The 16,541-nt window shown below is 44.1% G+C and overlaps 1 protein-coding gene across 1 annotated transcript; it reads left to right on the forward strand.

The window, feature by feature from the left end:
- Positions 1-219: 219 nt before the first annotated feature.
- On the forward strand, positions 220-16,541 carry LOC138796631 (uncharacterized). The gene is made up of 5 exons (XM_069976247.1): positions 220-323; positions 10,389-10,676; positions 11,157-11,432; positions 12,760-12,867; positions 15,040-16,541. Exons 2-5 carry the CDS (start codon positions 10,412-10,414, stop codon positions 15,186-15,188), a joined length of 798 nt encoding a protein of 265 aa, XP_069832348.1. The 5' UTR covers positions 220-323; positions 10,389-10,411; the 3' UTR covers positions 15,189-16,541.

A 16,541-nucleotide genomic window follows, 5' to 3' on the forward strand; every position in this document is an offset into this window, starting at 1 on the left:
AATGGAGGATAAGAATTAAAAAGAAAATTATCACAGAAAGAGACATACTGGATACACATGCTGGAATCCCAACAACCCAAGGGGTTAAACAAAGTGTGTCGTTTCCAGTTGTTCCTATAATGAAGTGTTGCATGAGCTAGTTCGCCATCTGGTGGCGAGAATGTTGCTTGCTGCTTCTTGACTCGCTGAACTGCTGACACAGCGCTGAGAGACGGCTTATATGCGGCTCCAAAACTTTCCGCCAAACTGCTGCTGGCCAATCAGCTGATCGCCCTTCCAGAACACGTCTGTGTTATGGGCACCTGTTGGAAACTACTAGAAAGGTTGGACCATTAGCACATACCAAGTAGATCCTGCCTTGCTAATATTACTAAGGATATTACTGCTACTGTTATAGTGAATGTACCATCAGGCCTGGGCTGAAGCATTGGTGGCGGGCCGACCCACCCCCAGTGGGAGGAAACCTTCACTCCTCTATGACACGGCTCCATTAATGCATCATAGAGGGGCAGGGGTTTCCTCCCACTGGGGGTGGGTCAGCCCACCACCAGTACTTCAAGCGACTCTTCACCCACAATCTGACCCCCCCAAACCGCTTGTACCTTCGGATAGCTGCTTATAATCCAAGATCTGTCCCGGGGTCAGTTCAGCAGGTGATGCAGTTATTGTCCTAAAAAACAACTTTTAAACTTGCAGCCCTGTGCCAAACAGCTGTGGCCTACAATATCTGTGGCCTAACTATGCACCACCATTAGGAATGCCCCTAGAACATTTTCTCCTGTCTGAACATTGCCCAGGTCCTTAACGATCCAGCCCATGTACCGTACTCACACAGCTGATGAATAGGAGAAAATCTGCCTGGAGCATTCCTAATGATGAGGAGGGTGGGGAGGAGAGACGGAGAGGTGGGGCAAAGTCAGGGCACAGATATTCTAGGCCACGGCCGTTGGACACAGGGCTGCCAGTTTAAAAGTTGTTTTTCAGGACAATAACTGCATCACCTGGGGTCTCCTCAGATAATGCTAACCACATTGCGCTGTCTCTGTCTTCTCCCCCTTCCTCTCCACAGTACCTGATCACTTCCTGTTTACCTCAGCTCACTGCCCCAGGGAGAGATGGGAGTTGTAGTTTGGCTGCCTCTCTCCTGCACTGTGCCCGCTGCTCCCCATAAATCCTCTCCAGGGGTTACACTTACCTGACCACACTCCCCAGTGTCCTCCTACCTGTTCCCCATTCACCACAGACGCCACGGAGGCTTGTGAAGCTGTCTGTGAAGTGACAGGCCGCTCAGCCAATCACTGACAGAGACGGGACAGCGTCGCAGCTAGTGATTGGCTGAGCGGCCTGTCTCTGCATGGAGACTCCTTCCTTTCACCAACCTTGCCTCGCTTATATGTCATGGAGGAAGGAGTTGTTCCTCTTCGGTGACATGAATGTATTTTTGGGGGACATTGTCTGGTACGGCTGCTACATCAACCACCTCTTATTTATTTGGGGTCACCATGTGGCGGCTATTCCAGACTTTGTCCCCTACATAATAATAATTAAAATTTACAGTTTACCGGTCATCTATTTTCAGAGCAAGTTAATTTCTTGTATTTATGTTTAAGGCCGAGTTCACACAGCGTATGACACTGGACGTTCTGTGACCTGGCTGTTTCACAGAACGGCCGGTGTTAGTGAAGTTCATCCCGGAGGGATGATTTTTTGCTGAATTGGGATGCGGGCGTATCCGTGTGCGCTCGCATCCCGATTCACCATAATGCCCAATGGAGATTGCGGCTGGTGCCGCACTCTCCATTGTGTCAACTGACGTGTCTGTGTGGCCGCTATTCAATGAATAGCGGCCACACAAAACTGATATGTCAGTTTTCCATGCAGCTGGTTTGAATCCCGGCCGGGATTCCCTCTGGCTTCTATGGCAATCTATTTTTTGTATTAATCACGGACGTTGTTGCAAATTGCAACAACAGGCGTGATTTATGTTAAACATTCGTTGTGTGAACATGGCCTAAAAAGGGATGTGAAAAGTTGTCACTTCCCAATAAAGGGAACCTTCCGCGGGAAACTGCATTTTGCAGGCTGGAAGCTGTCACCTCCCCTTCCCGGCTGTTCCCACGGAGGAGTTCCTTAGATTGTAACGGGCATGCTCAGATAGACAAGATTAAGTTGCACAAGTACAAGATTAAAACAATGAGGATATTCCTCCTGGATGAATAATAGAGCAAAAACAATAGCAGAAACCAGACCTAGGGACTCCCTGTTGTCTCCCACTACCAACAATCGGAAAAAGAAACAACGTTTTCTCCATGGAATATAGTAAGCAATGTAATGCGATTAAAAATATTGGGCTACATTTATGAAGATGGGTGTACTTGTGTACCAGCCTCAAATTAGGCCCCACCCCTATTGGCCCACCAGATTCACTGAAAGGTCAAACCATTCACCATGAAGGTCAAACAGATATTTTAAAGTTTTTTTGAATCGAAGATTTAAATAGAAATATTATTGGAAACCTACCTTATACAATAGAGAAGCCGACTCGATTCTAAAGCTGGACACCCGGGTGCCGAATTTGATGACCTTTAGATGAGATCTTCTTTACATTTATTAACAGCGTCTCGCTTATTTTCAGTTTGATTTCATGGTTAAAGGGGCGGCGCTACAAAAACACGGCCACTTTTCTCCCTCTCTTGTCTCCAGGTCAGGTGTGGTTTGCAATTAAGCTCCATTTACTTCAATGGAACTGAGTTTCAAACCCCACCCAATCTGGAGACAATAGCGGGGCAAAAGTGGCCATGTTTTTGTAGCACTGGATAACCCCTTTAAATTCAGTTCTGCTCTATGCCTTTATTGTCTGTAATATAGTCCTCTTCTATGGGCAATGGTAAGTATTTTTTCTAGCGATCTGCGTAACAATGTACTTAATGAAAGTGACCACTAGATGGCGCCAATTCTCCCTTCCTCTTTTTAATGTCTCCGATTACAATTTAGCAACAAAATATTTCATTGATACATCATGTGATAAAACTGTGTGTTTTTTTACCTGTAACATTTTTTATAGATTCAACTCAATAGGCTTTTGGATATTTTATTGGATATTTGCTGGTACATCGTTTTCTGTCACTCGTCTGTCTATGGGTGAGGACCTTTGCATCTCTGACGATATCAATGGGTCCCAAGATGAGCGAGTAGAGAACCGAGCCCTCGATCCCAGATTTGTTCTGAAGTTTGCGAAAAGTTTGGACAGGTTTGGGAAGAGTGGACACACATCTCAGAAAAAAATTAAAGTTATTCTTACCTGTCCGCGCTCCCCCAGGTCCTTCTTCTCCTGTCAGGTCCCGTTTTCTTCTCTGTTAAAGGCCCCCTCAGCCAATCACGGACAGCGGTGTTGTCTCATCCCAGTCTGCTTGTGATTGGCTGAGCGGGCCTTCACCAGAGAAGACAATGAGACCTGACTGAAGAAGGACCCCAGGGGAGCACAGACATGTGAGTATAATGAGTGGCTCATTACAATTCGATTCGGTACAAACCCGAACTTTACATTACTGTTCAGCGAACCTGCTGGACCGAACCTTTCACTTTTGTGATTCTCCTGTCTTCTTTGCATTTGTCATGGCTTTCTCCAGACTGGTGACTGTTTCATCTTCCTTCCTTACACTTAATGTAGGGACTGTCGCCCGGTTGGAGACTACTACTTAGGGCAGGTCATCCAAGTAGGCAGGGACAGGAGGCTGGGCTCGGATTAGGACTAACCTCTTCTCGGACATGACACTTATAGATAGTTATGTAACACGTTGTTGGACTCTATGACGTCATCTTCTCAGTTTGTGCTGATGATGTCACACGCCTGATATTACACAGGAGACATCTCTGTCGATTACACCAGTGCTGGCCACTACCATGTCTCCTGTGTGTACACAGCTCCCCCTTAAGGACCTTAAGCACCCCCTTAAGGACTCTTTTCTTAGGAACTCAGACAGAAGCATTGTGTATCACAGGATTGTGCTTTATTATAGAGACATCAGGAAACAAACCCCGGCAACGGCAGCAGCGTTATACAGACCTGATACACAGTGCCGGGATATGGAGAAAATGGCATCCTAAAGGGTAACTCCACCATCTTATAACCAGATTCAGTCTATTATTTCCAGATGTATGGCACTAGATATCCTGATGGGGTGAGGAGCTCAGTCCTGCGATTCTGTATGAAACATAATGATAAGAAAATATATAAAGAAATACATACAGCTTATTTACATCAAATATGTAATTTAATGGAGTTCAGACAGGGAAGGGATGGGGAGGATACACAGACTGTGAACCCTGAACTTGTCCCTGCCCACTGTCCCTCCTACTTGCCTCAAACAGCCCTAGTTGACTGTAGGCAACTGAATGACAGTCCACAAAACACGGACAAGACCAAGTAACATACAAGGGATAGTCAACAGGCCAGGGTCCAAACCAAATGGGCAACAAGGTACACAATCAGGATCCAAGAGAAAAGTCAGGTAGCAGAGCTGAGGTCAGGATAACCCAGAAATAGCAGATACAGACATGAATACAAGGTACGCGAACATGATTCAAGGAAAATTTATAGCTGGCAAAGGGTTAATACTGAGGAAGTCCATACAGGAGATCAGGGATCCAGTCCAGAATGTGATTGGAACAGAGGTACAGAATCCAGCAAGAGTGAGTGGAGAAACCAGATGTCAATCATGTAAGCAAAACAACAGGGAAGAGACGGGTGTGTCAGGTGAACCAATCAGCAGAGCAGAAGGGGTAGGACAGTGTTCAGAAAGAGCTCAGGCAAATGCAAATAACACACAGAGTGAGTGCAAATTCATGGCAAAAGAGCAGTCTCGGTTGTACCTTATGAATTAAAAGACCAGGCCGAGGTCCCAGCAGGTACAGTCATAACAAGCTGCTTTTAAAAAAATACATTTTGTTCCCTTGCAAATCAGATTCTGATTCAGCTACATCAGTGGGGGGAAAATATTGTGCCTAGAAAAACGAAACTAAAAGTTGGTCCCTAAGGCCTAAAATAGACTGGACATTAAGTGGTTAATGCCAAGGTGGTGCAGTAAGGGAATTATTATCTGATGACGGAATGGTTGTTTGTGGGAATTTCCACAAATAGAAATGCATCTTATTTAACAGGAAGTGACATCTTATGGCTTTCAAGAATTGTCACACGAAGATATAATAATCTGCTGGAAAGCTTATTATTAAAGTACATGGTCTTATTGGCTGCATGGAGACCCCCATGATCCTGCTTACACTACTACTCACGACTTATGTAGCTACAGGTGAGAAGCATGCCCAGTTCTGTGTGTATGGGATACTACATGTCTCTATATAGTGGGTATGGGGATTGCTATGCCGTATATTCTCTGCCACAACCTATAGCCAGAGAACTACTATGTGCACAATGGGGGTGATTTATCAAACTGGTGTAGTAGAATTGTTTTAGTTTCCCCTAGAAACCAATGAGATTCCACCTTTAACTGTGTCGTGATTTCCGTTTCGTTGGCAATAACCAATTAGAGTTGAATCATGTGACTGTTACATCATTCTATCACTTCCTAAACACGTGATGGACATCGCCTATTCTATCAGCTGGTTTTCCAGGATGGCGCCTCGCATGGTCCTGCTTATACTGCTGCTCATTACCTGTACAGCTGCAGGTGAGAAGCTCCAATTATATTTGAACTATAGGTATAGAGTCATGTACTGTATATGAGGGGGGCTGGATGGTAGGGTGGAGATTACGGTGCTCTATGTGTGTGAACATCTAGGAAAATCTTCCGGTTCGCCCTGTTCTGAGGTAATAACATACACCGTGGGTTTGAGGTTAGATTGGGATTACAGTAGTCTCAGGGGAACAACATTAACCCCTTGCCTCCGCAGCCTGTTACCCCCCTCCCCCCCTTGCCTCCGCAGCCTGTTTTGGCCTTAATGCCCGGGGCCTATTTTCCAAATCTGACCTGTCTCTCTTTATGTAGTGATAACTTTGTGATGCTTCCTAACTATCGTGGTTATTCTGAGACTGTTTTTTCGTGAAATATTCCTCTTTATGTTTGTGGTATACTTTGGTTGATACACCCAGTAGTTTTTTGTAAAAAACACATTTGCGCAAAAATTAGAAAAATTTACAATATTTTATATTCAAAATTCTCTTTTCCTAAGAAAGATAGCCATGCCACATGAACTAATTATTACTGCAACATCTATAACATGTCTACTTCATGGTGACGTCATTTGGTGAACATCATTTTACTTGTTAGGAGGTTAGAGGGCTTCAAAATTTTGCAGTTATTTTTCAAATTTTCAGGAAAATTTCAAATTCTGATTTTATTAGGGACCAGTTCAGTTCTGAAGTAGATTTGTGGGGCCTGTATGTTAGTTACCCCCATAAATCCCTCCACTGTAAAAACTGCACCCCTTAAAGTATTCAAAGTAACATTTCATAAGTGTATTAACCCTTTAGGTGTTTAGCAGAAATTTAAGCAAGTTGGAGGGGAAATTTAAAATGTAAATTTTTTTGGCAGGTATTCCATTTGAATCCATTTTTTCCTCTAACAGCAAATACTAAATGAGAAATGGAACTCACTATGTATTCCCCTTATTCCAATGTTTCTAGAAATCCCCCTTAGGTGGCCGCATTGCGTCACCGGACTCATCCACAGGCCGCAGACATGATAGAAGCCTTGTGTATTTTTGGGGCCTTTTTTATTTCAGGGTTTTTTATAGCCATTATACCATGTCCCAGAGGCCTTGCGGTGCCAAAATATTGGTGTAAGATGAGTCGACATTTCCATCGGTACCATTCTGGGGGACATCTGACACCCTGATCATTATTTATTTGATTTTATATGAGGTGTTTTTTTTGTATGCCGTTTACTATACCTTACATATGACATGCTATCTTTATTCGTCAGGTCGGTACGGTTACAGTTATATCCACTTTATATTATTTTTGTTATAGTTTATGGCATTTATACTATAAAAACCGTTAGTGTCTTGCATATTGTAAGAGCAGTAAAATTTTTATTTTTTTTCGCCAATGGAGTTATGTGAGGGCTTTTTGTTTTGCGGCATAAGCTGACGTTTTTAGTGGTACACCTTTTGGGTACATGTGACATTCTAATAGCTTTTTTCTATATTTTTTAGGTTAGTTTTTTATTTATTTTTTATGGCATTAATCGGGCGGTATAATTAATGTAGCAGGTTAATAGACAGGGTCATTACGGACGCGGTGATACCAAATATATGTATCTTATTTATAGGGGGATCATTTATAAAGGGGGATGGTGAATGTGTATATTTATTTATATTTATTTTAATTATTTCTTTATGTATTTATCTAATTATTTAATTTATTTGTTTTAATTATTTATGTATTAATTTATGTTTAGTTTTTTTTTACTTTTGTATATATATATATATATATATATATATATATATATATAATGGATTACAGCACATGATCTGTGCTGTGATGCATTATATAGTGAATGAGCTGTCAGTGTTACACACTGACAGCTCATTCAAACGATCAGGTCCCTGCCTCAGTGCAGGGGCCTTATCGTTGAGCACAGGGAGGTAGCTGGAGCAGCCAGTGTCTATAGAAGTTTATCTATATGTCAGGGTTATGTTATATGTTAGGGGCAGTGATGGACCCCATGGCGGTTCCCTATGCCAACTTAACCCAATAGTAACAAATAGTTTTGAATACAATGGTAGATGGTGGGCTTTTCTTAGGTAACAATCTCTTCTGACGTTTTTGTTTTTTTGCCTTATTCTTGTATGTTCTCAACTAGGTTTGTGTCTAAAATGGAGTTGGACCTAGTAGGCCCTTGTCTCATCCTGCAATAGCTCAACCTAAACAGATGGACAAGCAGACTGCTTTGGTATCTTGTACAGTATTTAGTGCAGTAAAATGAGAAACTGAGATCTCCACCCTACCTAATATAGTACAAAGTGCCTGACAACCTTCCTCCTGTATGTAATATATCGAGCCCATATACAGTTCCCAAACTCTTCATATACCAAGAACCTCCAGCCCACCCAGTGACGTACCTTCATGGCTGGAGACATCCGATCATCTTGCCTGATACCAAACATACAAAACCGATGAAACAACTGATTCCATTAGATCCATTGTATCATTATTAGGCTGTATACAATTCCCGATGACGTCACGTCCAGTATCATTGATGAATTGTTTGTATGAAGTCAGAAATCCCAGACCGAGGAATATTTCAAAGCTCCTAGGATTTTTCAAGGGTCCGTCAGATTTCACTAACATCTGAGGATCACTTGGTGCTTGTGGTCTCATTCGTGATCCCTTAATTCTTTCTGGCTGGAGACAGTCGATATGCCCCTAATGGTGCCCCTTAAACGTACAGGATCCGCAGCAGATTTGATGGCCCAGATTTGATTTGATTTGCTTTGAACCTCCAACTTTAAATCTGCACCATCAAATCTGTTGCGGATCCTGTACGTATGAACACACCCTAAAAGGGGTTATCCAGGATTAGAAAAACAAAGCTACTTTCTTGCCAAAACAGCACCACCCCTGTCCTCAGGCTGTGTGTGGTATTACAACTCTATTGATGTCAATGGAACTGAGCTGCAGTGCCACACCCAAACTTAGGACAAGACGGGCACTGTTTCTATAATAAAGCAGCCGTGTTTTTCAGAACCGGGAGATGCCCTTTAATAAATATCTGACCAGAGCTGTTTTGATTCTTACCAGATGTTGGTCCTTGGACATTTTCTTTCTTTTAGTCCTTAAACTCCTACATCATTTAGAAGAAGCCTATGAGGGTAGATTGTGAGAAGATGAATATTTCCAGCGTTCCCGAGGCAGCCATTGTATAAGACTCCACAGGTTGGGTTCTAGTTCCATCCATTGGCGGTGCTCCTCAGTTACTGGCAGTATCTATAAGCTGTGTCTACTTATAAGTCATGGGGGGAGCTTTCTGAGAATGTTCTTAACGTTCTGTGTATTCTGATTGTTATGTGGAAAGTCCCAGGTGTGGTATACACCATATACTCCTCCTCTTACCCACATACGAAAACAGAAACTGAAAGACAAAACCCCAGACAAAATGTCAGCAACTAAAAACTGAGAAGACAGCATTGCCCCTGGGTTGACTCCATAATGGTTTTCCATCCTTGGTAGCTCTGTGCTCCTGTGCCGTGTTCCTTCCATTCTGTAGCTGGTGTTACCCTTGGGTTCATGCCATACTGACTATCTATGGACCCGGTGCCAATTTTCATTTTTGCATTTTGTTTTTTTCCTCCTCGCCTTCTAAGACTCTTTTATTTCTCGGTCTACAGGGCGATGTAAGGGTTTGTTGTTTTTTTAGGAACAGATGTACTTTTTAATGGCATCTTTCAATCTACCACAAAATGTATGACGGAACCCCCAAAATATTATTTATGGGGTGAAATTGGAATAAAAATGCAATTATGTAACTTTTGGGGGGTTCCTGTGTCTATGTAATGCACTTTACAGTAAAACTGACATGACGTAAATACATCAGTCTGAAAACAACAATATGCTTGTTTATATAGCTTTTCTATTGTTTTATTTTACAGAAAATTAGTAAAATGCCCCTACCAGTTATACCAGTTTTATTTTTTCACCTGCGTGGCTGCACAGGATGTCATGTTTTTGTGCCATGATCTCTAGTTTTTATTAGTGCCATAATTGTCCCTGGGACTATTACATTCATTTATTGGTGAGTGCTATGCCATAGTATAGCATTAATCAGTGCTATCTGCGATCTTCTCATAGGGCCTGCCTATAGCAGACTCTATGAGAAAACCACCCATCGGACAGCACGGAGGTGAGTGCGCTTCATAGCTCCATAGGAAATAATGATGTACTGGTACGCCCAGGGTCGTCTGGTGACAGGTGGCCATGGCTTACCGATACGTCCTGGGTTGTCTAGGGGTTAGCAGGATAGCCCTGCCTTTCTTTCCTTGCACCATCTAACCTTGGAGGTTTTAGAGCACTTTGCTTTCCTGATGACCTTGGCTCTTAACCTTGACTTAGTTTTATCTCTAACTTCGCTCACATTGTACAATGCGTATGAATTAAAGATTTAAAGGGGTATTCCAGCAAAAATATTTTTCTTTCAAATCAACTGGTGTCAGAAAGTTGTATAGATTTGTAATTTACTTCTATTAAAAAATCACCTGTTGATTTGAAAAAAGATTTTCGCTGGACAACCCCTTTAAACTGATGTCAGCAAAGGTTGAAGAGACTAAATCCAACATGATCTGCACTTCGCCTTCCATAGACGGCCATGGCAGAGCTTCCTGTATTAGGGTTTTGTTTTATGACCTTATTTTTTTTGTGTGACTTTCTCTAGGAAATTCTGAACTCATATACAAGATGTACAGGGCTGTTGGGTCATCGATCACTTTTCCGGCCGTGAACATCACTGCAGGAACTGTATATGATTTGAGAACGGTCAGCCAAAGACTTCTACTTACGTACCACGGCATTGGGGGCGTGCGGCCACCATACCAGCTACGTGCCGAGTTCCACTCAACGATTGGCAGATTTGTTCTGAGAAACCTAACTGAAGATGACAGTGACACCTATCAGCAGGTGGTGAACATGACGGTCGTGGCTGTAATCGAGCTCTATGTGATTGGTGAGTCCCATATGTCACCATTGCCAATGTTTTCCTGATTCTGTATCTCCAGTCTCTCAGCATCTTCTCATAAGTACTCTGCAATGTTTACTCAAGTGTTCCTGGTAAATTGAGGAAGTCCCCATAGCTTACGGGAAGGTGTGTGTGAACAGTAGAGTATATACGTGGACATTGGAGTGGCTGGTGATAGTCATCCACATTGACCGTTCAATAATATTACATCATAGAGAGGGAGGATCGAAAAATGGGTTAAAGTAGGTCACAGAAATTAGAGATTGTGGAATCTTTATATTTCAACGTAGAATGAAAAGGAAAATTTTGGTGGGAAGCAAATAACCAGACCCTGAAGAGTTAAATAATGATGTAGGGGGCATGGACAGATGTAAGGATAAATGTGGAGGAGCTCTAGGGAAGAAGACAATGTGCACAGAAATGTGTAAGAAGAGCTTGGTCTGATCATACAACATTGTCCTCTTACAGAACCATTGCAAGAACCCACCCTGTGGAAGGTGAATGAGACAAGACATGGAAACCAATGTTACATCACCCTCGAGTGCAGGATCCAGGGGGCTGGTCCCCTCAATGTAACGTTCTTAAAAGATGACAAAGTAATCACTGAAAACATCGCCAGGATGAGCAACGCCATCTACTTGTCTCTGGACGTCTGGGATCCTGGTTCTTCTGGGGCATACACCTGTAGACTGGGGAATGTTTTAGAGAACAAGACATCTCCAGAGATAAAAATACCAACTCAAGGTAAAAGTAGAATTACAGTATAAGGTTGGTATCCTGACACATCTGCAGATCCTGGTGCATATCTTCACCCCAACATCTAACTGCTATCCAGAGATTATGTGAGGAGTAGAGATGAGTGAACCTGGAGCAGCTGGAGTCCATCCGAACCTGAGTGTTCGGCATTTGATTAGCGGTGGCTGCGGAAGTTGGATAAAGCCCTAAGGCTATGTGGAAAACATGGATATAGTCATTGGCTGTATCCATGTTTTCCAGACAACCTTAGAGCTTTATCCAAGTTCAGCAGCCCCCGCTAATCAAATGCCGAATGTTCGGGTTCGGATGGACTCGAACCCGAACCCGGTTTGCTCATCTCTAGTGAAGAGCTATCAGGAGATTAGGGTAGAGATGTATGGAGAGGACAGTATGTGAGGAGGTATCAGGAGATTAGGGTAGAGATGTATGGAGAGGACAGTATGTGAGGAGATACCAGGAGATTAGGGTAGAGATGTATGGAGAGGACGGGACAGTATGTGAGGAGGTATCAGGAGATTAGGGTAGAGATGTATGGAGAGGACAGTATGTGAGGAGGTATAAGGAGATTAGGGTAGAGATGTATGGAGAGGACAGGACAGTATGTGAGGAGGTATCAGGAGATTAGGGTAGAGATGTATGGAGAGGACAGGACAGTATGTGAGGAGGTATCAGGAGATTAGGGTAGAGATGTATGGAGAGGACAGGACAGTATGTGAGGAGGTATCAGGAGATTAGGGTAGAGATGTATGGAGAGGACAGGACAGTATGTGAGGAGGTATCAGGAGATTAGGGTAGAGATGTATGGAGAGGACAGTATGTGAGGAGGTATCAGGAGATTAGGGTAGAGATGTATGGAGAGGACAGTATATGAGGAGGTATCAGGAGATTAGGGTAGAGATGTATGGAGAGGACAGTATGTGAGGAGGTATCAGGAGATTAGGGTACAGATGTATGGAGAGGACAGTATGTGAGGAGGTATCAGGAGATTAGGGTAGAGATGTATGGAGAGGAGAGGACAGTATGTGAGGAGGTATCAGGAGATTAGGGTAGAGATGTATGGAGAGGACAGTATGTGAGGAGGTATCAGGAGATTAGGGTAGAGATGTATGGAGAGGAGAGGACAGTATATGAGGAGGTATCAGGAGATTAGGGTAGAGATGTATGGAGAGGACAGGAGATTATGTGTGTGTGGGGGGGGGGTATCAGGATATTAGGGTATGAAGGGGAGGAATGAGTGGAGGTGGTAGATGTTTCCCGCAGTTCGATCTACTTTATATTGGTATCACATAATCCACGGTATCTTATTCTCTTCCAGACTATGATAAGTGTAGGAATGAGATATTGCCGCTTTGGGCTTGGATTATCACCATCCTCATTGTCTTCTCCATAGTCATCGGAGTCATTTTCTTCACAGTCAAAGAGTGTAAGTAATTGATTCACATGTAAAATGTCCTTCTTTGAAAAACAGGAACTCAGGGAGTGGTGTAGTACTAGCGGGATACTTGTTATCAGTTATAGGAACCATCATCCCCTCCCGACTCATCTTATTTCATATAACTTATCTAGGGGATAAGGGATAATAATGGGTCATGGGGCAAAGAGACCATCAGAGTGAGTGTAGGTTTCCTCCACCTGTTTGGTTTGGAAATCAATTGCAATTGGGGATTTTGGACCTCGAGAACCCAGAAATCTAGATCTGAGATTTCTATTCCTGTTGAAAGGCGTCCTGACCCCTTAAATAAATATTTGACCCACCTGATCCCTTTAGACCGATCCCAGAGAGGAGAATTTACATACAGACTCCACTGCAGATCCCATACACCCATGGTCATGTGACCATACCTCCCAACTGTCCCGGATTCCACGGGACAGTCCCGTTTTCGGGGGTGCTGTCCCGCGGTCCCGGAACGGCACCCGGTGTCCCGCATTATACGTGGCCCCACCAAAAAAACAATAAACCAGTAACTCACCTGTCCGCCGGTCCCAGCAGCTCCTCTACCGGCAGAGCGCGCACTCCCATCATCCTCCGGGGCGGGCAGCGGGGTATACAGACACTGACTGTGCCGGAAGTGACCTGCAGCCTCTGTCATGAATCACTTCCGGCACAGTCTGTATACCCCACTGCCCGCCCCGGAAGATGACAGGACCGCATGCTCTGCCGGGAGAAGAGCTGCAGGGACCAGCGGACAGGTGAGTTACTGGTTTATTGTTTTTTTTTTTCGGTGGGGCCACACAAATGGTGGGATTGGCTACTATGTGGGGCGCTATATGGGGGGCATTGGCTACTATATGGGGGGATTGGCTACTATGTGGGGCGCTATATGGGGGGCATTGGCTACTATATGGGGGGATTGGCTACTATGTGGGGCGCTATGTGGGGGATTGGCTACTATGTGGAGCACTATATGGGGATTGGCTACTATGTGGGGCACTATATGGGGATTGGCTACTATGTGGGGCACTATATGGGGATTGGCTACTATGTGGGGCACTATATGGGGGATTGGCTACTATGTGGGGCACTATATGGGGGGATTGGATACTATGTGGGGCACTATATGGGGGCATTGGCTACTATGTGGGGCACTATGTGGGGGATTGGCTACTATGTGGGCAATATATGGGGGCATTGGCTACTATGTGGTGCACTATATGGGGATTGGCTACTATGTGGGGCACTATATAGGGGAATTGGCTACTATGTGGGGCACTATATGGGGGCATAGGCTACTATGTGGGGCACTATATGGGGGCATTGGCTACTATGGGGAGCACTATATGGGGCATTGGATACTATGTGGGGCACTATGAGGGGGATTGGATACTATGTGGGGCACTATAATGGGGGATTGGATACTATATAGGGCATTTTGGGGGGGATTGGATACTGTATAGGGCACTATTCAGTCAGCAGCATGTGGTAACTTAGGGCAGTGGCTACAAAGGGTTGCTATGGAGGCGTGGCTATGGAGGGTCGATAGGGGGCGTGGCTATGGAGGGCCGCTATGGGGGCGTGGCTATGGGGACCGCGGCGCACATGTCCCTCTTTGCTCTTTGCAAAAGTTGGGAGGTATGATGTGACCTCTCTGTACATCCTTCCACAGTAACAGGACTGCACACCAATGGTCATGTGACCTCTCTGTACATCCTTCCACAGTAACAGGACCTGCATACCCATGGTCATGTGACCTATCTGCAGGGTCCTTATAGATGTATGTCATCCTTGTTTAAAGCATAAGAAACCTCAACAAAACTGAAATTTCAACCTAATCTTTGGGAAGCCATGTGCTGTTCTGAAGCCCCAGACAGCCACCCATGGCACCTATTAGGCATTGCTTGCTATCTCAGTTTAGGACCAGAGCTGATACTGCTGTTAGATTGTGGGCAGTGCCACCTAGTGGTAGCGGTGTACGTGTTCCGGTTGTCGATCTTACCTACGTTACCTTCATCTACCAGTGCAGCCACAATCTGGAAGCAAATAGAGTATATAGCTGGGACTGCTCTATATATCTCATCAGTGTAACATAGGTAAATCTGTCATCCCATCCACCTTCATGTAAGTCAAGAAAATATGACACTTCCCTCCTTCTGACAGACCTTAAAAGAAGAGAAATTCAGAGCAGCCGTGATTCCAGAACACAGAATCCACCAGAAGTGGGACAAAGGAGCGAGTCTTACCATAACGTTCCTATAAACGATCCGGAAGACTCTGCAGACCCTAGAGAGAGACCCAAGACCGTCTAGAGAAGAGGAGATCCCAATGCGTCCAGACCCAGGTCATTGTGGGGAGGATGGAACACCAGCTATAGAGCTGCGAGAGAATGAAACGGCCTCCAACTATGGTCAAGAAGCAATTGGATGACACATCGATTTTTTATTAATGCAAGTATATTATAAGGTTATATTGTGTCTGCTTGGTGTCTATACTGGACCAGGGCGGTAGATGGACACATCTGAGAGACTAAGGGTCACGAATCGGGAGAGCTCAAATGGGAAGCAGAAGTCATAGGGGATGAGACTAAAAGGAGTTGTAATAAGCTTTGGCTCTGGTCACACCAGACGTGTCACACAGCAACGGTCCAGTATACACAATGTGCGGCAAACTGATCGCTCAGAGAAGGTGATAGATAAGTATTTAGTAGTAGATATACTTCTTTCCTATACTGTAATAATCATAACTATTATAATGCCTCTCCTTATAATATAATTCTCATTACATTGCATTCCCTATATTCGGGGCCACATCTGACATGAGGTGAGAAGAGTATCTTGCCTCAGGCGGCAAGTAGTATGTGTGTTTCTATGTCACTGTCCTCTGCTGGTGGTTGCCAGTGGCAGCAGGGCGCAAAGGAAAGTTGTCACACTGTCTGTCACTGCCAGCCCCAAAGTTTCCCTGCGGGAACATTGCAGGTTACACATAGTGATGGCGTCATCTGTGTGCTGCCCGCATTACCTGTACCCATGGCATCCAAGAGGCCCACTTAGTGAAGAGCAACTGTTTCATATAGAAGACGTCTATATAGCTAATGGAGGACAATAATATGGGGAAACTTATCTACCTAGCAGGGGCAACTATCCACCTAGTAGGAAACAACTTTCTACCTAGTGGGGATAAGTGAGGCAAATGCATATTAATGAAGGAGCAATTGGACAACTATTTTTATGAGGGAACTATACACCTAATAGAAAAAATGGTCTACGTGTTGTGGAGGCAACTGTCCTCCCCACTGGTGAGCCAACTATCTACCTACTAGGGTAAAACTACCTATTTGGAAGCATCTACATTTTAAGGGGGCATTATCACAATTTGGGACATTGTGGATGGGGAGAAGGTAAGGATTGTGATAGAAGAGTTCTGAGTGTAAGATGTCTGTGTGACAGATTCTACAGAGATAACTTACAGGTACGAGAAATCATTGTGACATCTGGGCCAGATAGAGAAGAAAAGGAAAGAAAAGAGGGGAACTCTGATCAGAAGGCGCCACCTGTGAGTCACTGGATGTAACTGCATTATAATTAACTGTACAGGAGTAATGTTAACCACTGCGTATGGTGGTTTTTTAACTAGAAATTTAGGCTCTGACTATTTTATAATCC

The sequence above is a fragment of the Dendropsophus ebraccatus genome, chromosome 7 (genome assembly GCF_027789765.1).
Source record: "Dendropsophus ebraccatus isolate aDenEbr1 chromosome 7, aDenEbr1.pat, whole genome shotgun sequence".
Taxonomy (NCBI): domain Eukaryota; kingdom Metazoa; phylum Chordata; class Amphibia; order Anura; family Hylidae; genus Dendropsophus; species Dendropsophus ebraccatus.

Coding starts and splice junctions, on each gene's coding strand:
- LOC138796631 (XM_069976247.1), top strand. CDS start 10,412: ATGTACAGGGCTGTTGGGTCATCGATCACTTTTCCGGCCGTGAACATC. Junction 10,677..11,156: donor AATCGAGCTCTATGTGATTG/GTGAGTCCCATA, acceptor GTCCTCTTACAG/AACCATTGCAAGAACCCACC. Junction 11,433..12,759: donor GATAAAAATACCAACTCAAG/GTAAAAGTAGAA, acceptor ATTCTCTTCCAG/ACTATGATAAGTGTAGGAAT.